This window comes from Tachypleus tridentatus, chromosome 2, assembly GCF_004210375.1.
Source record: "Tachypleus tridentatus isolate NWPU-2018 chromosome 2, ASM421037v1, whole genome shotgun sequence".
Classification (NCBI taxonomy): domain Eukaryota; kingdom Metazoa; phylum Arthropoda; class Merostomata; order Xiphosura; family Limulidae; genus Tachypleus; species Tachypleus tridentatus.
Genome location: NC_134826.1, coordinates 61,028,684 through 61,056,680, shown reverse-complemented (window position 1 = coordinate 61,056,680; position 27,997 = coordinate 61,028,684). Strand labels below are relative to the sequence as shown.

The 27,997-nt window shown below is 30.1% G+C and overlaps 3 protein-coding genes across 3 annotated transcripts in view; 2 read left to right on the top strand and 1 right to left on the bottom strand.

The window, feature by feature from the left end:
- Nucleotides 1-701, bottom strand: part of LOC143243947 (protein SET-like) — a 41,518-nt gene extending 40,817 nt beyond the window's left edge. Inside the window, exon 1 of the mRNA XM_076487798.1 lies at nt 275-701. Within this exon, the coding sequence (XP_076343913.1) occupies nt 275-547 (273 nt within the window). The 5' untranslated portion in view covers nt 548-701. The remainder of the gene's footprint in view (nt 1-274) is intronic.
- A 140-nt stretch (nt 702-841) lies between these two features.
- Nucleotides 842-26,009, top strand: LOC143243946 (uncharacterized). The gene is made up of 3 exons (XM_076487797.1): nt 842-1,007; nt 14,368-14,474; nt 23,522-26,009. The coding sequence occupies exons 2-3, from the start codon at nt 14,390-14,392 to the stop codon at nt 25,591-25,593; spliced, it is 2,157 nt and encodes a 718-aa protein (XP_076343912.1). The 5' UTR covers nt 842-1,007; nt 14,368-14,389; the 3' UTR covers nt 25,594-26,009.
- Nucleotides 25,734-27,997, top strand: part of LOC143243945 (uncharacterized) — a 39,424-nt gene continuing 37,160 nt past the window's right edge. The window contains exon 1 of the mRNA XM_076487796.1: nt 25,734-26,822. Within this exon, the coding sequence (XP_076343911.1) occupies nt 25,734-26,822 (1,089 nt within the window). The remainder of the gene's footprint in view (nt 26,823-27,997) is intronic.

The following is a 27,997-nucleotide window of genomic DNA, read 5'->3' as shown; positions in this document are numbered from 1 at the left end:
TTTTGTCACTCTCATGGTTTTGAAACCTTTATCTATATTGTTTACACTTGTTACTTACAGTAACATTTATTAAAAAAAAGAAAAAAGAAATGATAATGATGAAAGTTCTAATACAGCTTTAGGATTTACTCAGAATTCATTACCAATACCAGTAGTATTTCCACTTAGATTATGTTACTATTACTAGTGGTTAAATAAACGAATACATTACAACTATAACAAAATTACAAAAACTGTGACAAAGTCAGTGACTTTAGTTTTGTTTAAAGGATACTGCTGTGACCCAGAAATTTGGTATTTTCTCAATTAAGTCATTTCTTTTATCAAAAAATGGTTTCCTTAACTTATTATATTTCTGTTCGACTTTTAGGATTTCTTCACTTGCTTTCTCATTCAGAGCATCAATTTCGTTCTGGCAAGCGTCAATCTCTTCTAATGACTTTTGTGTTTCTGGATCAAAATCCCTGCTATTTTCGTCTATATCTCCAGTAGAACTTGATCCTTCAATTTTTCTATTTTTTTTGGATGATGCTCCAGTCGCAGACATTTTTACTTTTTCTCTTGCTCTATAAGAAAAATATCCTTAGAATTAATGAAACGTGTTCTTTTATAGCCTAAACAAAAACACTACTTATAACAATGCCGTCCTTAGGCCTACTTTTGACACTCTCGTTTATAAAAATATTGAGTTTCCGACGCATGCGTAATAGGAAATGCTGACGAGATTAAGCTTTCGCGCTTTCCAGTTAACTGCCGATTTATTGGTCAACTGCTTATGAAATGGCTAATAGTAAAACTCAGAACATAAGAGTGAGGCATGAATGACGACCCTCGTAACGTCATACTATTGATGTTTAAATTCCAAGATGGCTGCTTGCTTGACTTTTGTTGAGAAGTACTGGAAATTACAAGAATGTTCAAATTACTGGTTGTTACTAAAAATTATTTATGTCCAGTTGTTACACCTCGTCATTATTTAAGCTTATAACAGATCATCTACTACCTGAGTAAGTAAATTTTTAGCAGTAACGTATAAATACAAAAAGAAAATCTACGGGTTTAAGTTAGTTTACTTTAAGTGTAGCGTTATTTTGTTGTATTTGTGAACGTAACGTTTACAAATTGAAGCACTAGATAACAGTAGTACTAACATAATAAGAATAGTACTAATAGCGTCTGGCTAGTGTCATCGACATATTTTAACTTATAAGTTAATGTTATTATTTTTGTCAGTTGCAACTTTTATTACGTTGGTAGTGTATTTATTCGAGAATTTAGGCTTAAGTGCCCGGACTCTGTTATTAATATTATGTAAATACGAATAATACATCAAACTATCAGGTCTCTCTGCTAAGTATCTCTATTTAGTAAGAATATTATTAATATTGTGTTCATTTATTAATTGGTACGTAACTGTCAGTTGTAATCTGCACTTAACATACATGCACATTCACATAATCCACCCTGTAATTGTAAAGTAATAAAATTTAAGTGTAAGTTACAATAACAGTTTTAGTTGCACCACAAAAGTTTAATTATCTCTATTAGTAGTAGTAGTATTAGCAATAGAATTAAAAATACAGCATATAAATGCTGTCATCACAGTCTTAAAATATTCTCATGCCATCTCTTCCTTCAGTAGAAATAAAAATTAACAATTCAAGTACTAAGCTTTCAAACTTGTGTAGAGAATCATTTGCAACCACTGATGAAATACTATCAGTCCAGAAATTTGGGATATGATAATTCCTTTAGTTTTCTTTTAATTATTAAAAATAGATGACATGTACACAACCATACAAAACATTTATTGAATAATTTAATAAATATTTTTCATTACTACTGATGTCCAGAAAAAATGCATTACTGATAGGTTAACAAAATATTTTCCACTATTTGAATAATTATACAGTATGTTAATTAACCACAACAGAATAAATTTAAATGCAGTACAAAAATATTTCTCCAGTATATATTGCACAGTAATTGCAGTCATACTTGACATGTAATATTTTCTTTTTTGTTTGTCCAGTAGATAAACAGTTCTACTCCTAGTCACCTGATATGTCACAAAACAGAGTTTAGAACATAAGGAAAATTCAGGTAATAGAAAACCATACAAAACATTAGTCACCACAGATTAATTCAATAAATCACTATTTTGAACACACAGCTACTTCTAATTTTCCAAGTATTATTATAAATAAAACATATTGTTCTAGTTCAAGACCAGTTCTAGAGTGATGCATCAGTCTATGTTTATAACAAAGTATCATGCATGCTATCACTTATGTATCATGATGGGTGAGTAGTTTCTACTATAGAGAAACTGCAAAGTAGAAGTACGTGTGACTATCTTCATCAGGGACTTGATTAAAATAAGCTGTGGTTCAATTACACACACACATCCTGGTCCTCTAGATTTACAAAAAGTTGCAAGTCTGTGCCTTAATGAATTTGGCCATTATACTAAGATGCTAAGAAGTGCAGTGAAAGCTTACAGTTGACATGGTATAAGTAATTGCTTTAAACATATGTATTTAAACTTATTACCACTGAAGAGGATTATGAAGGAACACCAAAACGTGTGTTAGGGAGTTCTGTGATTAAGTATTAAAAAGTTTGTTTGTGGTGAAATTTATAGGAAAACAAATGCTAACTTTTCCTTATTGGATGCTAAGTTCAGGATGTTGCAGAAGGAACAGATGTATGTAGTTGCAGGAATAAATGAATAAACCTTTTTTGTATTGTTTTATAGTACATAACTAAAACTATTTACATTGTTGCATGAAATCTCATATTCAAGCTAACAAAATCCCACTGATACAAAATGGAACTTCAAAAAACTAGCTTAGAATTTTAAGATGGAAATTCTTTGTGAAGTTCTACAAAAGGACAAGAATGTCCAAGCAAAGTACAAGGACTAAATTAGAAGCTTCTTGGGTTATGTAGTTTATGAATTTATTACTTTAAAAGGAAAATTGTATTTACCTCTTTTTATTTCAATGGTATTGTCTAATCTGGATGATGAAAACAAGGGAAATGCTATTTTAAAAAATCACATTTTTTATGTAACTTCAATCAAGGCCTCCAAAATTCATTCAGAATTTTTTACTGTTTCTGACAGGTTTACACTAACACAATATGAGGCTTTGATGACAAAACTTAACAGTCAACATATAATTTAGAAAACACCATATCAGATCTATCTTTTGTCACCCACTAAGATACTGACAGTTTGGCTGGAAGGGTGAACAAAAAAACATTATATGAAATGCCACCATATAAATTATAGTTTAAATCATAAAACATAGTTTCTTTTTTCCAAGTTTTCCATTACTCTTTTTTTTTTTTCATTTCCAGCTTTTTATCATTTTTGTTTTTCTTGTTTTCCATAAGATTCTTTCTAAACTTTTAAAATACAAACTTATTTTCATATCTGTTGGGTAATTATTTGGAATAACATTTATCGTTAGATTTTGCCTATAGCTGTTCATTTTTAATGTATGTTCACATCACACATTATGAGGTCATAAAGCAGTGAGAATTGAACCCTGAAGAATATTATGTCACACGGAATAATAGAAAAAACCAGTCTTGGTTAGTTGTATTATCAAGGTGGTAATAATTTATTGACAAATAAAACCTATATTTTAGACTGGACAAAAACATTCTGAAAAGAAATCAGCCAAAGCAATGCACAAGTGTAAATTTGAACTTTTTTCAATTTTATTTGCAATTTACATTAAGTAAATGTTACAAAATGAAAAAAATATTAACTCTAAAATGAGTAAAAATTGTTGAAATAAGTTTGATATGATTATTATTACTTAAATTTTGACATACAGGTGTGTACTTGACACCTTAACAGTACTCGCCTATCAGGATAGAGAAAATGAGGTCCAGATAAACTGGACATTTTTTACTAATAAAATGTTTCAGGACTTAATGGTATTGATAAGGTTATATTTAGGAATTAAACAATATTAAATGTTGACTTCAAAGTTTTGATTATTTAGTTGTATTGAGGGAGTTGAGGTACTACAAAATGATCTAGATAAGTTGATAAAAATTTGGCAAATAATTTTTAATCTTAGTGAGTGCTAAATAATGCATTTAGGTTATTTAAGACCTCTGAAGTTTTTTCATGAAAAGATTTAGAGGGGATCTGATTAAACTGTATAATAACATTAACCACAGTAGTTTTTCTATTGACTGGAGTATAGATCACTTGTTTGTTCTTTTTATAACAGTTTTACTAGCCTACAACAAACATGGCTGGGATTATTGTAATAAAACCTGAGCAATATTAGTAAAATTTTTATTGTGCACTATGTGGGGTAATTTTCAAATTTATTTGACTATCTAGCAAATCACAGTGGCTGTATAATCATTGATACCTAATCATTTTTATGTAGTCTGTGGTTTATATGGATCCTTATAATCTACATGCATGCGTATATAGCTGCATGCAGCATGTATATTGTAGGCAAGACGCGTACCATAGTGATTATTAAATTGTCATTGCAACTGTACTGATGTCTTGTATCATTTATATGTAGGTTTCATTTTGGACATAATGCTGCAGACTGCATCACAGTTTGTTTTTTTATATTATTATTACAGGATCGATATCGGCCATGTTACATAAACGTCTGAAATGATATATACAAAATCTGGGCTGTCTTCCACCTCAAAAAACTTTAAGCTGCAGTCTATAAAAATACACTGAGCTTAGTTTTGAGCATTGTATTGGCAATCACAGTGGTGGCTAGTGGTAAATGTTGAATTTTTGCCAGCACTGCATTGTTGCGAATTTCATAGATAACACAGAGTAGCCACCCTTTGAACTGATTATAAGGAGTAGCAAAAATTCATGCAAGTAGATGGTGATTATAGGTGAAAGTGATGCAGAAAGTTTGTAGCTATGTATTTTATTTACCAAATATTTGGTTTTGGATTATTTCTCAGCAACAGCCCAGAGCTTAGGGTTGTCATAGTGGAAGTGAAATGTAGAAGAGTCAGGACCCAAACTTCATTAGAAATAGATGGGGAAAGGTATATTAATTTATAATTGTTAATTAAAATGTTTTAATGTTCTGAGAGGAAATCTGGTTAGCTGTAGCAAAACTGTGACTGGCCTTACTATAGCCAGCAGAGGGGGGAAGGGTGGAAATAAAACAACTATAAGAAATGTTAAAAGTGCTATTCAGTATATATATATATATATATATAATATATTATATTGTGACACATTGTCTTATATTTGCATTTAACATGTATATTTATGCATGCATCTATACAACTTAAAAAACTCATATGCGTGTTTATTTAATATATGGCTTTACAACTTAAACTGTAAAGCCTGCATGTTTATGTATATATGTATAAAACTTGTGGAGCTACAAAATTCAGTTCATATGCCATTCCAGTACAGTTGAGTAGTACCTCCAATCCAGTGTTTACAAACTATAAGTAGTTATATATATATTTTACAAGTATATACATAACATTTGCTATGTTAATCATACATGCAGTACTGCTGTCAATGATAGCATTGTGGCTATGATATAGAGAGTAATAGCCATCCAATCTGCATGAATCCAGTTCAAAGAATGTCAGTGTTTTCTGAGAGTATTATACACCAACTACATATTTCATTTAGCTAAACTGTTTCAAATAGGACAAAATTGCTATTATGTAGACTTATGTTGATGATGGAAAATAAACAAGTTTATTAAAAATTGATAATTAAAAAAATAGATAATAGGAACCTTCAGAAAATTACAGAAACAAGATAGGTTGTCATTGTTTACTGAAACAAACTAGAAAGTCAAAAACACTTGCCATGTCCACCTGTCACATTTACGTACTTTCAAAATTTTCTAAAAGTTTTCTTTCATATTTTATATCCTTTATAAGCATTATAAAGGCAATGTTTTATTCCACTAACTTTTTTTGCTATGGGCTTTGTATAGTATACGAGTTCATCTGTACAGTTGCACACATTAAGTATTTGCACTATAACTTTTGATAAAGCGTGTGTCATCACAAAATCTGGTAAACTTTTAGTATAAATTACAAGTATTTTGTGTACAAAAAGTCAGATCATCATACAAAAATTAGAAAATAAACATAAATTATGCTTTTATGCTAGAATGACTGTGATATAACACTAAAATACAAGTGTTTGTCGAAGTTGCTTAAATCTGATAAAGATATGTATTTACATGTATACTTTTTTTATATTGACTTTCTAGTCATGCCTAATTAACATAACTTGCACCGATGTGGTGCATTTGCACTCATGTTATGTATCCAGTAATATAAAACTAACCTTTAGTTTTCCCTGTCTTGGTTGTGTTTCAGTGGACGAAACACTTTATAAAATACAGTCACTTTCAGTTATTATACATTATATAAATATATATATATTATTACTATTTAGAAATAAATTAATCTTGTTTTTCTCAAAATGTAGAACAATAAATAAAAAAGTAAGGCAAACTTCTAACTACAACTTTTGAACTCTGTTGCTGCTGGACATAGATTACTAAGGCTTTTAAAATTTAGGACATAGAAGATATCAAATAAAAATTTTTTAGGTTTTATTTATGCAGTTGAATAACCAAAAAAATCATAAATAACTATACTGATACCATATAATTCCACTATAATTTGTTAAGCTTGGTAACTAAGATGTATTTAGATTTCAAAAAATGTGAAACTTCGAACAGACTAAAGATACAACCTACCTCACCAAATTCTTGAATTGAAAGAACATGATAGCCTTTTCACAGATTAAGCTGTTGATTGGTTATTCACATTATATTCTGTATTAAGTATTTTCAAAAAAAATGAAAAAAGTTTATTCAGAACATAATTTGTATCTCAGCAAAATAAAAAGATATGAGGTTCTTATTTTATATCCTAGATTATCAGTATTAGTAATTTGAATTTCTAATTTGTACAAAATTACAGACTTAGTATTTTAACATCACAAACATCTAATTTTAAATGGTTCTGTAATCATTATATCACATGACTTGCAAAAATCTATATTTGTATATGTTCTTTTAATTTTAAATGAAGGAATTAACTCCTATATAATATTAAAGTTTGAATTATTAACTACAATTTGATTCCAAACATACTGACATAGATTTATAAAATAATAGTTCAATAAAATGTTGAATTCAAGTTAGCAAATGCAATGACATGGCCTTTGACCCATCACAAAAGATTAAATGCCCTATTGCATTGTTTTCAGTACAGAGAATTGTTTTTGTTTTCAGTTGGGAAAATTTTCTTGTTGTGCTTAGATTGAGAAGCTTAGGAAATACTTTTGAGGCTCTTATGCTATAGTTAAAAAGCCAACTAAGTTATAATAATAATAATAATAATAATACAATAATAATAATAATAATAGGACAATCTTTGCTTTATGTGTTCTCAAGCATATTATTTAAGTATATAAAAATTATTTACTGTGGTAGTTTCATCAGCATAAAAATGAAGGCTTTAATTTTATCTTCAGTTGGCAGCAAAGGAAAGCAAGAGTTCAATTTTTGTTTTTTGCGTACAGTTTTTATTTATTGTTATGAAAGTAATTAAAATGTGAAAATTCAAAACTTATTAGGCAGGTATGGGTAGATTAGGTGAAATTGAGAAAAAGAATCCATGAGGTATGAATGACTTATGCATCACTTCATTCAATAGGATGAGTTGAACTATATATTGTATACAACTTGTGTAGGAAGATTATTAGTTAGACATAGTTCAAAGAGCAATAAAACAATAAAATTGAGTTGAAGTTGAAGCAAATGTAAACTGTTGTAAGTTTAAACTATGTAGAATAAACAAATGTAGTTCTGGTTACAATTTACAGTAATTTTAGAAAGAAAAAAGGGTAATTTAGCTTTATTTTGTATTTGTTATGGTGGTTACAAAGTTGGTTAAATCACTAAGACAGTATAGAATCAAGGTAGAGAAAATAACATAAAATATAGATTAACCAAAAAAAAAGTATTTCTTTAGGAAGTGTTATAGATTATACAAATGAAATTGGGAAGTTTACAGATGAATTAAAGTATTTTTATTTTTAACATGAAAATAACATTTTACTCTAAGCAGTCAGTGCTCTGGCTCCATATACTCAGGAAATGTTTAGTGAAAATACTTAGTTAAGAAATCTGACTTTTTGTGCATAAAAGATTTTCTATGTTATTGAAAGCTTATCATGTTGCGTGAAGATGCACAAAACATATTAAAAGTTATGGAAACTGATGATTACTTTGTGGTTACCAGGTTAGTCACATCAACTAGCCCAAAGTCATGGAAAGAGTTATTACATGATAGGATCATATTCAGATAGTAATTGTTGCTTATAGTAAAGATTATAAAATAGTAAGATATATTTATAGCCATATTGATTACAAGTCAGCACGTGGAATGCTGTGTGCAGTTTTTATCTTCTTATCTAAGAAAGGTTATTAACTTATTGGAAGGAGTTAAGAAGAGGTTTACTGTTATTGTTCTTAAGATGGGTTAACTAATGGGGACATTAAAATCTCTAGCTTCTCAAGAAAAATGTGGTAGTAAATTGAAATGTATAAGATCATCCATTGGGATTGATAAGGTAATTGGCTCTGATTTCTTTATGCTATATTTTGAAGACAATAGGATGAGAGGACTCAAGTCTGTAATAAATGGGCTCTAGTTAAGACAGTTTTATTATTGTAACAAGGTGATTATCTTATGGAATAAGTTGCCTTCAGCAGTAGTATGGGCTGACTGTTCAAGAAGTTAAAAGGAGAATTGATAATTTTCTGAAAAATAAAAGGTGAGTTAAGTTGTAACTTTCTTGCAAGGGTGGTTTGTATGGACAGCTTTAAAAAAGCAAATGATCCCTCATTGTCTGGAGCTACTTTGAGCTTTGCCTATTAGTGTTTTTGTTGTTGTTGTTCTTTTTCACTGCCATTTCATGCCAGTAAAGTTTTAACATTAATGTTTCGTTCCTCTCATGGTTACAACATGACATCTGTTTTCTCTACAGATAAAGTTACAGGTTGTTTTTTTGATATTTCTTCAATTTTTTTATATTGTTAAATTATGCAAGGTTGCTTATTCTAATTTTTATTCTTTCTTTTTTGCTTCATATTTGGAATTATCAGAATCTACTCCTAGTTTCAGGTAGGTACAACTACCACAGCTGTTACTTCTGTTGTGGGTTCACCAACCACTACAACTAAGATGAGTACTCAATTGTCAGTCGAAGACAAGATGGCATTGGTTCGACTAGAAATGTTCATGTTCATGCAACCTTCATCACCATGTGAGGAATTTCTTATTATGCTTGTTTCTAGGGTGTTTGGCATGGAGAACAAAAATTTGGATATCATATTTTCCCCATAAATGTGCTTCCCAATCATGAGAGATGTCAGCAGATTTACCCAGATCTCGTCATCCTTTGTGGAATTAATTGATTAGGTTTGTATTGTTTTTTTGTTTTTTTTAATCCTTATCTTGTGTTTCTTGTGATTTTAACCTGCCTACCTTGGTGAAGAATAAAGGGGAAGATATTTAGTTTCCTTTCCCTTGCCTGATGTTGGGGCTCATGCCGAGTGTTTTGAGGATGAACTTATCTTGACAGCTGGTATGCTTTGTCTGCCACTTACATTTGAAGATTGTGCTTGTGCATTTCATAGATCTTTCTTCCCTTGTCTTGATTCCCAACGTTTGTAATCTTTCACTCCATTGTAGAGTTTAAACCCTAATGCATCAGTGAATTTATTTGAACTTCCATTTTCAAGTATTAGACTGATGTTGTTTACAATTCTGTAAGCAGTATTGACTGTGTACTTGCTGGCTTAGGCAATTCCCTTTTTGTTTTTTTACTTGAACAGGTATTTAGAGGACTTCTTGACTGATTGGAAGCCCAAGTCGAGTCTGCTCAAGTAATTCATTATCTTTATTAACTTCCTGTTTATCTCAACATCTACTTCCTGTTTCTATGTCCCTTCCATTCATCCCTCAAGGTGGATTCCTGTACATGGTGAGGGAAATGTCCCAGAGAAGGTTCTGTACTTTCAGTTTACCTCCTCTGGAATCTAAACATCCACCCACTTGTCTGCCATGTGTGGCAACCTGTGAAGGGGATGAAAGAATCCTGGTGGTTTAGGGGTCCAACCCTGACACACCACTTTGGCCTTGAATTCCTGTAGATGGGCAGTCTTGGGATGGTTCTCCCCAGGATCATTTGGCTGTTTTACTTGGGCTAGGGTCAAATGAGTACCAGTATTGGACATTCTCAGCAAGTGTTGTGGACATCGTCTCTGATGCTAGTGTTCAGGTGTAGTGCTTACAAAACCTTAGCATAACTGTGTATATTATTTACATGATTCGTATCACACTTGTTGATTCATAAGGCATCTTTTAAAAAGATTTTGTATAGAGGTCATGCACAGTACCCTCTTAATATGACAAGTATTTGTATTATGTAAATAACATAGTAAGAAATATGATACCAAATTTGCTATGTATGTTGATAAGTTTCATGACAACTTGCATAAAGCATTAGTTGTGGCAGTTTTGTTTTTTAAAAAGTTGCTTGAAGTATGCACCTTGTTAGAAATCAAACACCTTACATGAAGGCCACTATGTAGCAAATGGGTAGTCATGTACTTATAACTAAAGCTGAGAGTCATATTAATGAATGCTTATTGAAAGGATCTCAGTGACCTAGAACCCTTCTCCACCTCTGCATAGGAGGAGGCAAAAAAATCTGAAATATATGGAGTGTGAAAAACAACAAACTATTGACACGGTCAAATATATATGTAAAAGTGGCTGGTTTGGGTCAAGAAAATTTTTTACATTGAGGAGCTCCTCTACATAAAAATTTTTTTCAACCCAAACCAGCCGTTTTTACATATATATTTTTCTCTACAAGTAGGTTTTCTCGTCATCCTTCATGTAGACATATTTTTGTGCTGCAGCATGGGGGAGGCCTTTTGTGTATAAGTAAATGATCAACCTACTAACCTAGGAAAGTACATGAGAATGTTGGTTGCAAATAAACTGCTGAAAATAAATGTAACCTGTGTATTAATGCTTCAAATAATCAGACACTGTAGCAGCTGAGAAAACTGAGAATTTGTTGTAGAAATTATGAGAAAGCAACCACATTTCCTCCCTAAAAATGCAAATTCAATTGTATATATCACAACAGAGTACTTTATACTCAACAGTTTAGCACAGGAATTAGTATTATTGGAGTAGGATTAGTAAAAAAATAACTTTTAAACCAAAGGCTTGAAAAGTAAAATTTACAAGCTTTTTTTATAAATTTGTATCTTTATATTTAATGTTTTTATCTTGGATTGTATTTGTAAAGGTATTGATAATTAAAAGTGCAGTTTAACATCTGCACATAGCTTGTGATGCAACCACAATTGTGATTTTTAGTTTTAATGGCAACCAGGGATCTTGTTTCACACTTAGAAGTGATTTTATATGTATAGTTTTAAAACTTCCAATCATTGAGAAAGTTGATTACCTAAAAAGCTTCAATTTCATTGAATAGTAGGACGTAAAACAACTGTTTAATTGAGATTAGGATTAAATAAATTCATGTCACAAAAATAATCAACGACTTGAAATTTCTCTTTCCAGTCATTACTGATTTCAATCATTCCAACTGTCCAATTAACTGAGGTATTACCATAAAGCTTTCAGATTAGGGTTGTAACTCGTGAAAATGAAAAATCAATTAATTAGCTCAACAATTAACCCTTTTACAATGGGTCACAGGTCAAAAGCCATGTCATCACATCTGTTGACTTGCATTGAAAATTTTATTGAAGTGCTATTTTATAAATTTAAGTTTAATCATGACATGAAACTGCTTTGTGCTCAGACTAGAGATCAATCAGGCTATATTTTTACAAACAAATCTTCAGTAAAAATATTCCACTAAGAATCTGATTTTGTTTACAAAATACTTGTGATTTTTACTAAAAGGCTACTAAATTTTGTACATCAGAAGTTATAGTACAAATACTTAATATGTGCATATGTATAGATATACTTGTGTATATTGTAATGAGTCCATAGTGAAAGGGTTATTCAGTTATCAAATTCCAACAATTCTCAGTTCTAATTGCTACAGTACAGTCTCTTTTTAGTTATTTCAGTCAGTTGAGATGTATGATGAGGTACAGTAGAAACTAATATGAATTATCAAACTAAGCAGTTACATGTTTGTATTCAAAAAAAGGAAATTTTTGCTTTAGTAGTGATAAAGTACAATGAATATCACACTTTAAGATGAGTTCATTCTTATGCAGGAATTGTGTATGGTGTTTCTAAGATTTGTGAAGATGGATGTCCTTTGGCATCAGATATAGATGCACATAATCATGAGTTGTGTGGTTCTTAGTTAAATCATTTGAACCTTTTACTAGAAATGAATATACAATTTTAAAAAAAGTTTTGAATTTTTACAAGAAGTTAAAGAGGTGCACTGCGATAGCTCTGTAGTCTTTCTATACCTCTTTATGTGCACTGAACTGTCGTACCATAATGACAATGATCAAGTAGAATTTCCAAAACATGTTTCAAGAGCTCATAAATTATACCATAATCTTATTTTATGTTTAATAATGAAATTTATGATCAATGGATGGTGTTTCAATGGGGTTTGAAATTGGCCTCTAATTTACATATTTGTTTCTTTGTCATTGTGACAAAGCTTTGGAAGTGCCCTGAAGAGTTCATGGCAGTATATTATGGAAGGTATGTAAATGATACATTTATAATCTTTAGAGAAGTTGTACGTGTCAAGAGCTTTTTTGAAATTATCTCAATTGTGAACATTTCAATATGAAATCCTCTGTTAAACATCAGTATAATCATACTGGTGAAAAAATTCGAATATGAAAATTTTTTACAAAAATATAATTATCGGACTATGTTTCAACTTGGGAAGTTTTATATCATTATCATTCAAGAAAAACATAATAAAAATACTGGTTCTTCCATTATATGAGTTACCCAGTAAAATGAATTTTTGCATAAAGAGATAGAAGATATTGATGAATTCCTTATTTTAAATCCTTTTCCAAGAAATATCATAAATCAAGCTATTTAGAATTTTTAAGTGAGAGAGTCTTTCAGTAGTGTCCATATGGGAATATCAAAACAAAAAGTTATCACATATTAGAAAACAGACAATATAGATTAGAAATCAGTTAATAAAAATAATCCATTATAATTATATACAAATAGTATTGAGAAATATATATTTAAACCAGTGTGTAGAATAAAAAAATATTTTTAAATATAAACACTGGATATACATTTATCAAATATCAAATGTAATATATCAGTATAAGTATCTTAAATGTAATTTTAGTTATATAGGTTCTACCATTAGGTTGTTAAGAACAAATTTGAGATATGCTTGATAGTTATATTTTAAGTGTGTGCTATGAATTTGAATAAAGCCATAGAGAAATTTGTAAAATTTTAGTCAGGGATGATAATGAACATCAGCTGAAGATAAAAAAAAACAAGCAATTATTATTTGATAGACTCGAACTGAGATTAACTCGACAAATTAGCGCAACTTGTTTATTAAAGCTAAAAATGTTAACATTCCATTTAGTGTTTCAGAATTAATTCTTTGTCAAGCTTCAAGTTCTGAAATATACAGGCATTCTATCTGCTTTTGTTTTAAAACTTTTCACTTGAAAACGATGGGTTCAAGTTTACTGAAGTGACTGAACAATTCATTTAAAAACTTTTTTTTAATATGTAGTGACCAATAATTTTGAAGTAACATATAAAACTCCAAGGTACACCTAAAAAAATCCCATAATGCTAATATAAACATAATTTAAATAAATAGATGTGGTTGTAGATGAAATTAATCTTGGCTGGGTTAAAACAGTGTAATAAACTCTTAAGTTTAAAAGTTGAAATCCTGTCTGTATCATTGGTTCAGAACAAGTGGAAGATGTGATAATCTCTAGGAGGTAATAAACTCAACATTACGTAAGAGAAAAGCAAACACTGGGGTAATTTGTTTCTTAAAATTTGTGTTAAGTTAAAGAGAAATCAAGTAGCTGTTGGAATAGAGTCACATGAATATATAAGCATGAAATTCCTATTTTGAAAGGTTTTTAATTTTTCAAATGCAAATCATACATTTTTTTCTTGTTGAGACCTAAAGTGGGAAAAAAAATTACTTCATGAAGGAAAGGAAAACCAGCTACATAGGTGCTATTACCTGTACTGATACTGTATAGGTTGTAATACCCATTAATCTGTAACTTAAACAGTAACCTAAAAATGTATTCTTCTAAGGTAATCATCTTTGAGAAGGAAGATGCAGGATCGAAAGCATACTACTAGCATTGATGAGAAGACAGAACTGCATAAAAATAGACTCCTGAAAAAACATTCTTCTCAAAGTAAGTGACAAGAATTTAAGTACATATTACTAGTAGCTATGCACTATCTTTAAATGGTGTGAATTTAAGTAATTGATATTTACAAGCACATGTATATTTGTTCAATAAATAAGAAATAATTGCACTGTACTCTTTCTTCATTGTTATTTTCATTTATAACATTGGTTATAATACTTACAAATTAGATACACAGATTATTATTTGTCATTTAATATTACTGTTAATATACTTATAAGATTGTGAGATAGCAGATTCTACTTTTTGTTTTTATTTAATTTGATTACTGTTTGTTTATTATTCCATCAGTCTTCTAGTTCAAATATTAAATTTTAATTATATTGAAGTGCTAATTCACCTTCCAGCTAGAGCAGTTGAATTTGAGTATGCTTGTATTAAGAAACTGACACATTTCCCCCTAGCAGTGGCCTGTAAATGATTAGGTAAATTATCTAATTAAATGTAGATGTAACCTCGTGATCCTAACTGCTAAATAAAAATCCTGTGTTGAACTAAGTGAGTTAGCTCACAGGATGTAGTTAAAACAAGTTGTTACTTGATATTATTGTTATTGATCTTGAGTTGGTTTAGTTTTGCAATATTATTTTTCATAATTGTTTTTTTACTGGCTGTTTTTCCTAATTCCTTTAGTAATTGAAGTAATTAATAACATATATTTATGTTATATTGTTAATGTTAGTATCAAGTCATAACCAGAAACGTATTTATTAACTTTTTTTTAATATGAAACAAAATTTGTGTACCAGTTGTTTGAATGATTTGTTTTGAGATATCTTTGGTTGTTAAAGTTTTATTAGATTCGTTTTTTGTTCAACCCTGGTTAAAGCAAGATTTTGCTTGGTATGTGGATTTAGAACTGACCTAAATCTTACTGGCCAAATCTTGAGAGGTATTATTGAGATCACATCTAATAATATCAATAACAATGAAGGTATCTGATAAAACCATGCATTCTAATTATTATACCATATGCATTATACAGGAGTAGTGTATTAAATTACCTGTACTTGTTAGTTCAATGTAGGTAGAATTGTTTGATCACATGTTAATGTTAATTATGCATAGTAAGAATTTTATCACAACTTATGTATATAAAGCGTGTTTTTAATATTTCCTCTCCTCTTTTCAGTGCAATGTGTGTTATAGTTCCTTTTTGTTTGTAGTAACTTCTTTCCAGCTAATATTCTGAAAAACTTGGATTTAACTAGTTACTGCATATTTCACAAATGTACTAGACATATGCTCAAATAGTTTAAATATTAAAATATGGTAGGAAATAAAGTGAAGCAGTTTTTTACATTTTCATTACTGTCGTTCATGGAGAGCATTGAAAAAAGCAGTTAACAATTGCAGAATTTTGTAAAATTAATTACTTAATAGACAGTTCTGTGAACCTTAATTCTGAAAACAAAATCTTCAGTAAAGTCTCTAGAGTTTAGTGTGGTTTATGATTCTTTTAATTGTGATTACTAATTTATGATTTTGTGGAGTTTTGGGACATACTTTACCATTCTTTTCCAATGTCAGTGAATATTTACTTGAAAACCTGATAGTTTTTGCCACTTTATTCTCGAAGTTGTGTTACTGAGTTTTACTTTATTATATTTATGACTGTAAGGTAAGAAAGGGTTTTTTATATTTCAGAAATTACTGGAGTTACTTAGTTCATGAGGCACAATAAATTAACATTTCTTATTAGTATCAGATTTATTACTGCCCCATTTATTAAGAATTATAAAAAAACTAAATGGTACAAAACGAACCTCTTATAAACATTTACACTGTAAACAAGTAGGAATTAATGAAATATTTTCAATTTTACTAACCACCTTAAGTTTTCTCCTTCAAAGATAATAAAACAACAAATGTTGTGGTACCATTAGAAACTCACCATTTAAGAATTTGTGATTGTCAGAAATTGGTAAATGAAAAACAACTTGATATTCACCAACAATTCAATCTCCTTCATAGGGTAAGGAGCCCAAGACTGGACACACTACTCCAAATGTGGTTTAATCAGTGAGCGACACAATGATATTATAACTTCTTTAGAGTTGTATTCAATATTGCTGTAGATACAACCTGAATTCCTACTTGTTTACCACTAGAAATAGCACACTGCTTAAATGGCTTGATATATATTTATTATTTTTAGTATATTGACCTTTCAGCTATGCTTGCTTAACATTATAGAAGTTGCAATAATGTTTTGCACATGCACTTATGTTGCTATATCCAAGAATATAAAAATTGGCCTTTCAAAAGTGACTTGTCTTGACTGTGTTTTATTGGACTAGTATTTTGCAAAATAGTCACATTCCAATTATAAAATATTATATATGTATATACATTATTACTATTTATAAACAAATTTTTAAATTTCATTTATTTTTCATAAACCATAGAATAGTAAATAATTATAGAAAACAATTATTCTTCTAGTTATAAACTTTGCACTCTTTTGCTACTTGCTGTAGGTTGCTAAGCATTATCAAATTTCTCATGTACAGAACATGAAATGAAATTAGTTTTTGGGTTTTATATATGCATTTTGAAATAATCAAAAATCATAAATTACTATATCAATACTGCAAAATTTCACTAAGTTATCAAGCTTAATAACTAAGCTGTATTTGGATCTAAAAAAATGAAATTTCAAGATCACCAAAATTGCACATTACTGCTTGAAATCTAGCATCAAAAGAACGAGTTTACAACTCAAATATTTTAAAAAAGTGTAAAAAAACACTAGTGGGGCATTCTGAATTTTTGATTGGTTATTTCCATGTCATAGACAGAAGTAGATGCATGTAAGATAGTCTTTACAAAAAAAAATAGACAAATGTGGGTGGAGCTGCTGTGTTTGATTCAGTAAATGTAGCAATATCTGAGCAAATAGAAAAGAATTTTTATTTTATATTCTAGTTTGTCAGTGTCAGTAATTTGAATTCCTAATTCATGAGAAACTATAGGCTTTGTATTTGGATATCACAAATGTCTGATTACAACAAATGCTGCATTCATTGTGCCACATGACACAAAAATTGATATTTAGGATTTTTTTTTAGTAAATACTTTTATATTAAAGAATTAGCTAATGTACAGTACTAAAATTTGAATTATAATCTACAATTTTATACCAAACCTATTTACATATATTCACAAAATAGTAGTTCAATAAAATTTTGATTGTTAGTCTATGAAGGTAATGACATGGCCTTTGAGTTGTGACCATAGGAAGACCCATAGAAATAGGATTATTGTATAATGTTATGAAATTTTAACTACATAGACTATATACTTGTGCTTTCATGTTATAATTTGGAGTTGTTCTAGAATGATAAAAGCATATTTGTATTTATTTCAAAATTTTTTATAGTGGTTACGAGGCCAGTCAAATTGACCCAACCTGTATAGAAATACAGCAGTGAAAATAACAAATAAAACAAAGTGTAAAAAACATTTGATAATTACCTTGAGGTTATTAAGATTTTGCATGTGAAATATGTAAATGTTCTGATGTGATAGCATTTTTATACTTAAAATCAAAATTACTTTGCATGTTAGATAGACAATATTTTGAAAGAAAAAAAATTCCTGAGAAAATCTTCAATAAAATGTTCTTAATACTTAATCTAAAAACCTGACATTTTGCTCATGAAAGTCTTGTTTATCAATAACCTGCAAAATTTGTAAAGATACACATACATTATAGAAAACCCAAGTGTAATTACCCTCGTGGATACTTCTGTACTAAAGAGCTTATAATGGTTGGGTTAAGAGACTGATTAATCACTACACCAAGATCCTTTTTTTGTCATAACAATCTTAAGGTTATTTACATCCAATTTATGATAATCCATGTTCATTATCTTCTATTTATTATAATTTAAACCCAGCTGCCATTTATTTGTCGAGTTCATTAAATCATCTAAATCCTTTTGCAAGAAGCAACATTTTTACAGCTAGCAACCCCCAGTATTTTAATAACTAAATTTAAGTGACTTGTAGATCATTAATTCATCTCCACCATTGATGTAAATCATAAGAGAAATGATCCTAAAACTAAGCCATGGGGCATTCCACTTCTAACATTAATCCAGTTTGACTGAACTCCATTTATAACAACCCTCTACTTTCTTTAATCCAACTACTATTTTATCCATTAGTTAACATATCTCCCTCACCTATAAAGATCAGTTTCTTTACAAGCCTTTTATGTAGCACTTTGTCAAATACTTTCTGAAAATCTGGATACACCAAATCTACACCCTTATTTTCATCTACTTAAGCAATAACCTTTTCAAATAATGTCAAAAGATTTGTTAGGCAAGATTTTCCCTTCAGTGAAACTCTGTTGACCAGTGTTTACTTTAAACTGCTTGGCTCTACAACAACCAGTTACATTTGCACGTAATTATTCCAGCTGTGCATATCCAATGATGAGGATTTAAACTTGTTGATGGCTTAAACGACTCTGGCAGTTGATAGGCCTAAAGCCCAAATAACTAACTGGTATCATTGCAGAGGAGCCTAAGTGTTCAATAGGGGTGATAGTATAAAATATCCCCCAACCCACTCAGAAAAAAACAAAACTGGTTGCCCACATCTGCACATGGATAGAAAAAATGAGAAGGAACATTGCTGTGCTGTTGACTATTCATTAAAATTCTAAATTTAGTAAAATTACTTTGCAAACATCTTTTATTAGGCTTTTCCTACAACTGATGTAAGACTGATAGGGCTTTAATTATCAAGAAACTTTCATCACCACCCTCTAACATCTGCCTAATATTCAAGTATTTACAAAAAATATATTGGCAAGTGGTTTGCATATTCAGTCCTTATCTTCCTTCTAAACCATTAGAGAACTATTGTTTGTTCCAGGAGTCTTATCATTCTTTAAGCTTCCCACATTTAACATGGTCATCTTATTTTCATCTATCAACTGTTCAGGATGAGAAATACTTAAATCTTCATTAGTAAAAGCAGAATTTAATAACCTAGCCATCTGATACTCATCAGATATGAGCCTTCATTATTCTTCAGAGACCCTACTCCTACCATAATATTTTGTTTTTCTTTAGGATATTTAAAGAAATTCTTACTGTAAATTTTTACATTTTCAACAAGTGTTTTCTCATTCATGTCCTAATTTCATGTTTTACCAACTTCCTTGATCTATAATTTTTTGAAAACTCCTATCCTACCAGTTAATGTAAATTTCGTAATTTTGCGATGTTTATTTTTAATTTTAACCTTTATACCTTTTGTCAGTCAACTTGCTTTTTTTAATTTGTAGCCATTTCTTTTTTCTGTATTGAGTGTGTTTATCTTGAATATTTAAAATCTTATTTTCAAATATTTTCTTTGTTTGATTAGTGTTTCCAGATAATTCATCTGTCTTATTTACAGCAGGTAATTCTTGTTGCATCCTCTCAACTTTGCAATTTTGAAACTTGTGACCAAAATATAATTATTTCTTATCTCCATATATAACAGAACATCAGAACTAATAGAATAGTGATCACATATACTCAGGTGTTTCCCAATTTCAATCCCCTCAACCATTTTTGTGTTAGAAATTAGAAATAAATCTAAAATATTATTCCTGGTGGTCCCTTAACCAATTTCTAATGTTTGTTCAATGATTAGAAAGTTACTGATTCCATATGCACCAATACTTGACACAGTTTTCATCAACATACAAGTTCAGGAAAGTAAGAAATCTCGTGATACAAAACTAGCTGGGGAGTGGATGGCTGGTGCTTGCAGTCAGCAATTCAAAATTAGGACCTTAATAGCTTTGCCATATTTGAAAAATAAATATTTCACCCCTATGGCTGAGAGGGTGGACAATTTTGGTGTCAATGGGAACCTAACCCCAAACCCCCCAATCATCAAATCAAACTATACTGTCCCAGTGCTTAAGAAAGTTGTATTAATAAAAATAAAGAAAAACACTTGTACCTCAAACCAGATTTCTGTACCCATGACAGAGAGAGCACAAATATATCTTGTAGCTTTGCACTTAACACTAAATAAAGACAATAAAAATATTTCAATTATTTGATTATTTTCATGAGTTAATCAAATAAGTTGAACAAAGTTGAATTAATTGAAAATAATAACAAATAATATTGGCAATATTTTAATTATTGGGGAGTTGGAATAATTGAAAGTGGTAATAATCAGAAGCACCCATTTTGATTAGTTGGTTAATCTTCTAACATTTAATTACAATTTTAGTCACTAAGTTATACAACACAAAATAATGCTGAAAGGTAATTAATTAATTGAGTCAATTTTCCGGCTGTATAAAATATTAACATTTTTCATTAAATGAATAAAACTGATAACTGTTTCTTATGTCATTTTTTCATTCTTTTTTTCACTTTGAACTAAATATTATCCTATTTTCAAGATTTCTAGATCCCACTTGTATGTGTTTATAATATTTATAATGTCAATTTTTAAATTGATAAGGAATTCATAACTTTTAATAAATTTTTCTTTTAACTTTAACCCAATATTCAAAGACTTTTCTATATCTCACTTTACTTTCTCATGGAAATGTTATTCTTGTTGTACATATTTACATTTATGGTAGCAGAAGGTTTGATGTCCTTTACATAATATACATTTTTATTTATTGACTTTTTGGGCAATATTGAAATATGTACATGCATCATATTATACATATGTGTATATTCATGTTTTTTAATAATGCTGCATTTGTGCATGTCATATTTCCTAATAATCATATTTGTAAGTTCAACCGTTTTACTGTATATGTATATGTAAAGAGTATTCTTTAAGCTTTTGATTATTTGGGATATACAAAGTACTATAGGTTGTATAGATACATTTTATTTGTATTGAAACAATAAAATTAAAAGCTTATGCTTTCATACTAAAGTATATCAGATCTAACATATATGTGCATAATATGTAAATGTTGTTTCATGCTACATGTTGGGTGACACATGCTGTGCTCACCATAAGTAATAAAATCTGTTTTCCAGTGTTGTAAGTCTACAGACATACAACTGAAATACTATTGAGCCTACTGTTGAAACAATTCATTTTCTGAAATGGTAACTAACAAAAAAGAACATTTAAGTGAAAACATGATGGAAAAGACATGAAATTTGGATTTCACATTGTTCTCATTATTTGATTTGCAGTAAGAGTTGCAAAATATATCCAACTCAAAATGCTTTATGAACTTTCTCTACAAGGGAACCCAGTTTGGCATTAACATTTTCATGGGCAGTCACATATTTGTCAGTTTCCTGAAGGTGGTATTATTCTTAATCCTAGATTGTCGTGAAACTGCACAAAATTAATCAGTCGAATGAAGAGATGGCATTTTATTTTGTACGAATAAGAAGGACCTTTTGCCTTGCATCTGAAAGGTACTTCTCTGTAATTTAATTAAGCCATGGATTCCTTTTTAAGTTGCCACTTTAAGAACATCTCACTGGTTAATCATAGATGTAGTGTGAGCAATATGTGATAGGTAATTATAGGTATAAAAAGTGTTTTCACATTCATATAAGTTAAATGCCAAACATCAAGTGGTTTGATAGGGTCATACTTTGATGCCCAGTAAATAAAATTCTAGGTGAAAAAACAAACAAACATTGCTTTTATGGTTGACACTTCTAATACAAAGTTTTAAAAGTTTTATTTTACTTTCAATGCTTGAACAAAGTTGAAGTTTAGATTTGTTTTGTTATGTATCTGCTTGAGAGACCAAATAAGTAAAGAGTGTAATCAGTATATTTTAATTCACCAAAGCTATATAGTTAATTAAAATATAATTCTATGTAAACAAGAGTGAGAGATAACTGAAGCAAAAACACAAATCTCTTGATTTATATCTGGCCAATCTGAAAACTGCTTTTTTAGCATATTTGAGATAAATTTATCCACAATAAAAATAGTATCAAACAGAAAAAATAAAGTTGCATCTTATGATAATTAATTACTTTTATTTTGCTTATAACTGTTACATACACTTAGAAAAGGTGTAAAACTGTTTTGTATTGCCCATGTTCCTTAGAATTACTCCAAGAATGGTTTGAAGTTTCAGGCTTTACCAAATGTTCTGTTGTAAAAAGTTATCATTATTGAAATAAGTTAACATGACATTCTAAATAATAATAATAGTACTTTATAGTCTGATGTGTTACATCAAATCATATGGTTTTTTATTGTAATTTAGCAAGCTGACTCATTTTCCTAGGCCAGGTGGGTTAAGGTGTTTGACTCATAATCTGAGGGTCATGGATTCAAATCCCCATCACACCAAAAATGCTCACCCTTTCAGCCATGGGGGCATTATAATATGACAGTCAATCCCATTATTCGTTGGTAATAGAGTAGCCCAGGAGTTGATGCTGGGTGGTAACGACTACCTGCCTTCCCTCGAGCCTTACACTGCTAAAGTAGGGATGGCTGGTGCAGATAGCCATCGTGTAGCTTTGCGTGAAATTCAAAAACAAATAAACATTTTTCTAACCAGATCTTTCAAAAAGATGAATGTTGCTGGATATAACATTTTGTTTCTCTTTAGTATTTAAATGATTTTTTTATCTCCTTGTTTTAAGTAATGTTCTGTGATATTATTTAAATAATAATTTCTCACAGTTTCCCCATTGAAAATTATAAGCTGTTTTGAAAGTGACATTTTGTATATATTTTCTGTGGACTTAATTAATCTGAATACGTAATCTCAAGTTTTTGTAATTCCCTATTTAGTAAACCTGCTCATGTTGTACTGTTATATATTATCATCAGTAATGATAAAATTTGAGGCAAAGTGAAAAATTTTGTGACATTATTATTTGATTAATTAATGATAAGAGACATTGTTTTACTTGTATGACTTAACATTGTTTAGCATTGACTGTCTTGTTTGTGATTTTCATTGAGTATTTATGTATTAAAAATAACTGCTTTTGTGCTTCATCACTAGTGACAGCTGTGGTTTGTGATTTGTCTATATTTTTTCTTTGAAACAGATGTTACTTCAGAAAGAGACAAGATATCTGGTGGAAATGCAGAAAAAAATAAACCTCATAAACACCATACAAAAAAGAAAAAACACAAAGAAAAAGACAAAGAACGAAGGAAGCATTCATTGTCTGGTGGTAATAATAATGATAGGCACAAAAGGCATAAAAAACATAAATCAGATAAACACCGAACTATTGAAACAAAAGATGCTACAAGTCCCAGTGAAATACAAAAAGAAAGCAATTTTTATGAGGAAGCTATACATCTCCAAAACCATTGGGAGAACACTCCTGACCAGCTAGATATTAACTCACAACTTCATAGGGCTCCAACTCCTGGAGGGGAAATTGAAAATGAGTTCTGTTTAGCTGATGACATGCCATCTCCTATAGAGGAAGGATTGCGGATACCACCTCCTGATCAAGAACCATGGGAATCTTCTAACTTCCCTGGAATGCTTAATAATTGTCATAAGAGTAGAGTTAATTTTGAAGGATTTTCTATGGACTTTTCACAAGCCTTAATGCCTCACAGTAGCCCTGTAAATGAATTGAGCAAAAATTTTGAACTAGAACATAAGTTAAGCCCAAACACATCTAATGTTGGTACCTCAGTGGTTAGAAGTGAAAATTATTTAAAGAATAAATCTGATGATGGGTCTGAAATTCTGATGAAAAGTGTTGAAATTATTTCAGAAGATGGTGAGCATACACATTTTCATCCTCCAAAAAGAAAAGTAAATAAAATTACTATTAATGAATCTGAAGGAGATCTATCGAATGTCAAACATCAAGAGGAAAGCAGTTGCTGGGTTGAAGACAAGCCTGAAGCAGATGTAAATGTTTATCACCTAAGCAAAGTAACAAACATTTTTGAGAAAGGGTTTAAAGAAGAAATAGTCAAAACAGACTATCAAAATGAAGTAAATATTTGTGTGGAAGATAAGCTTATAACTAGTGAAGCCATTTTATCCCCGGAAAAAGTAAAAACGATAACCACAAATGACTCTCAAACAGAAGAATCAAAAAATAAAGAGCAAAGTAAAGACAACAGATGTTCTACAAGTAAGGACAAACTTGAGACAGAAGACAATCACTCCTCAAAAAGAAAAAGAAAAATTGTTTATAGTGGTACTTCAGTGGAAGATGTATCAGTGGTTGAAGAAAAGATGGACAAGTCAGGGAGATGTAACACAGAATGTGCTTCTTCTCCAAAACAAAGTTTAAATGATTTTGTCACTATTGTTTCAGAAGAAGAGAATATCAAACAAAAAAGCTGGGCTAATGAAAAACAAGAAACTCACTTCCCAAGCAAAAGTGGAAAAGAAATGATTGCAAGTGACACAGTTGAAGAATTACAAAAGAATGAAGAACAAGAAGGAGAAAATTCAAGGGCTAAGGAAGAGCTTGAGATGCCACTAAAAAATCATATGTGGTTGAAGGAGGAGCCTGAAATAAATGATGTCTGTTCAGTTGAGGAAACACTTCAACATGAAAGTAAGCTTTCTTGTGTTGTAAGTGAAAGTTTTGAAGATAATACATCAGTAAGTTGTAAATTAGATGCTTATGATGAAGGCTGTATAAACCTAAAAGTGGAAAGAGAAATGTTAAATACTGAAAAGTTAGTAGAACAGTCAGTTGATCAGGTAGAATTTGGTGAAGATGAATATAGTTCAGGTAGTATTGTTAAAGAATGTGACCTTGAACAATCCGTATTACAAGTTGTTGAAGGATTAGAGGAAGAAAAAAAAGAATTGATTAGTTCCACAGAGGAAATAGATACCAAAGCTATTGTATCTACTGAGGAAGAATTTTCACAGGAAAGTAGGAAACCAGTGAAAAGACCAACAAAGTGTACTAGAAATGAAGAATTCTTAATATACAGCAGTTTTCAAAATGAAAGTGATAGTAAACCATGCTGCATTGGTGAAACTCCATCAAAAACGATATTGGGGCAAGATGTTTTTCTAGAAACTAGCAATCCATCAGAAAAACATAAAAAACAAGTTATCAAGAAAAAAATTCTCAGAAGAGTTTTCAAAATAAAGAAAACAAAGAAAAACTCCCTTCTTTATTAAAAACTAAATCATCAGCTTCAACCCAAAGCACAGAGGACAAACAAACATCTCATCAAACGAGGGTAAAACTAAAAAGGAAAAGAAACAAAGACAAGGCAAAAGAATCTGTTGAATTTGAAAAAACCAACTGTGATAAACCAATGCACAAGAAAATATTGAACTCTTTGAAAGTTAAGAAAGACTTTGCAAAAAAGCAGAAGAAAGATGAAATTAGTAATTCTTTGGCTCATAGCAATGAAAATATCACAGATGTCAGTGATGAGGGTGAGACTTTTCCCAAAACTTTAACTAACATGAAAGATACATTATTCAAGGAAGAAACTAAGACCAAGTCAAAAACTTCAAACAAGAAATCTGAAATTCTTAGTACTAAGAAGGATGATAAAAATAAAACTTTACTTAAATCCAAAAAGAAATCTCTATCAGATGTCAATAAGTCTTATCAGACACTTAAAGATATAGATAGTAGCACACCAATCAGCAACATTAATTTTATGGATGGATTGCACAAGAAAAAGAAAGACTCTTCAAAAAATAATAAAATTGAACACACCACTTCATCTTCAAATAATATCAGTACTGAAAAGAAATATAGTAAATCTGTTATGAAAAATTCTGGGAAGGTCAAAACTAAAGAAGATAAATCTTCAAAACTTTATACTACAAAAGAAAAAGAATCAAAGTGCTCAACAACAAATATTCTTTCTGCTGATGATGTGAAGAAAGAATTGTTTTTTAGTGCTGCGAAAGCAAAAACTGTACGTTCTGAAGGAAAGGATACAGTCACATCACTGGATGTAATTAATTCTCTGAAGGGACTTGCAGAAATATCAAATCTAAGAGATTCTTCACCTACTAAAGTAAAAAAGGTAGAAAATGGTCAGAACAGTAATATATTTGTTACAGATTCCCCAGTTTTTGTTACTTCTAAAATGTCAAAGTTGTGCTCTCGATGTCATAGAAAGATGACTGTTCGCCACAATGTTGGGATTCAGTGCAAAATTGACAAAAATCTTTTATGCCCTACAACATCAGGACAGGAGACTGTGGTGTCACTGAATATTCCCCGTTTGCTTCCATCAACTGACTTTAAGCACCTAAAATATGGAAAATTTATAAGGAGAGAAGTGTACCCAAATGGTGGGGCATCTGTACTTCACTTATATTGGAATGAAATAGCTCATTTGAAAATGAATGATTTGAATGAACTAGCTTTGGAGTTTCTAAAGGTTTGTGAATATTTCTTTCTTACAAATGTAAGTGTATCAAAGTTTATAACTGGTTGGAGTTTACAGTTCATTAATTTCAAATAGTCCAGTTTGAGAAGTTTATTTAATATGATAATATTATTGATTCTGGTCCTATCTATGTGTGTTTTTCAAATGGGTTTTCACTTAAGATGATATTGTATGTAAGATAACACCTCAGTGTAAAATTTTACTAAATATTGTATTTTCTAAACAATTAATTTCATCAATTAACCTAAAGACTGATGAGACTTTTCTCATCAGGTAAATTTCATAGGTAAATTTCCAATGCTTTGGCTTGCATTATTTTATTGCTTATTTGATACATTGCATTTTATGAAACATATGTAGTATTAACCCTACGTTTGTGACTTAACCAGACTTTGATTGTTACAGAATATGAAGTAATTATTATCTAGAAAATTTTTGAGTTTAATAAAAAATATTGCTGTGGATTAGGGCTTCCATTCTGTAAAGACAAAAAGATTAGTTTCAACTTTTATTAGGGAATCTTTCAGTATTCTTTACCTTGCTTTTAACTAAAATTTTATTGCTTTTTTCCATACTATTTCTTGTTTAAAAGGGTAGAAAATTAATATCGAACACTGTGAAAACATTAGGAGATGATACTGTGTTTTCTCTTATTTGCATTTGCAAAATTAAAAGGTATTTCAAGTGTAATAAGTGTGCTAAATATGTTTGTTGAGACCACAATAAATATCTGTTGAAAGAAAGTTTTTAGTAAAAGGGCAGATAGTGTTTCTAATAAAACATTTTAAAAAACTACTAGACTGTAAAATAAGAATCCTCTTCTTCAAAAGCTGTTAATGTTTTGCATCTTGAAAATGATAATTCAGATTTTATTGAAGTTCATCTTGTGTAGTTCATTTGTTAATGCTCTTGTTGGAATGCTTGTGGGTATTGTTTATACTGAAATATGAGTTTCTAGCCAAGTATATACCAAATTTAGCAGTTATCTCTCTTCATAAAGGGGTCTTCTCAAATGACTAACATTTTGGAAGTAAGTTGTGTAAAAATGAGGTTCAGTTTTTATGTTGGTTTTGGACTCTAAATAGAACCAAGTTCAGATAATGCAGCAGTTGTTGATGAAAAATTAATTATTTCTAATCTGATTATGTGAAAATTTCTTGATGACG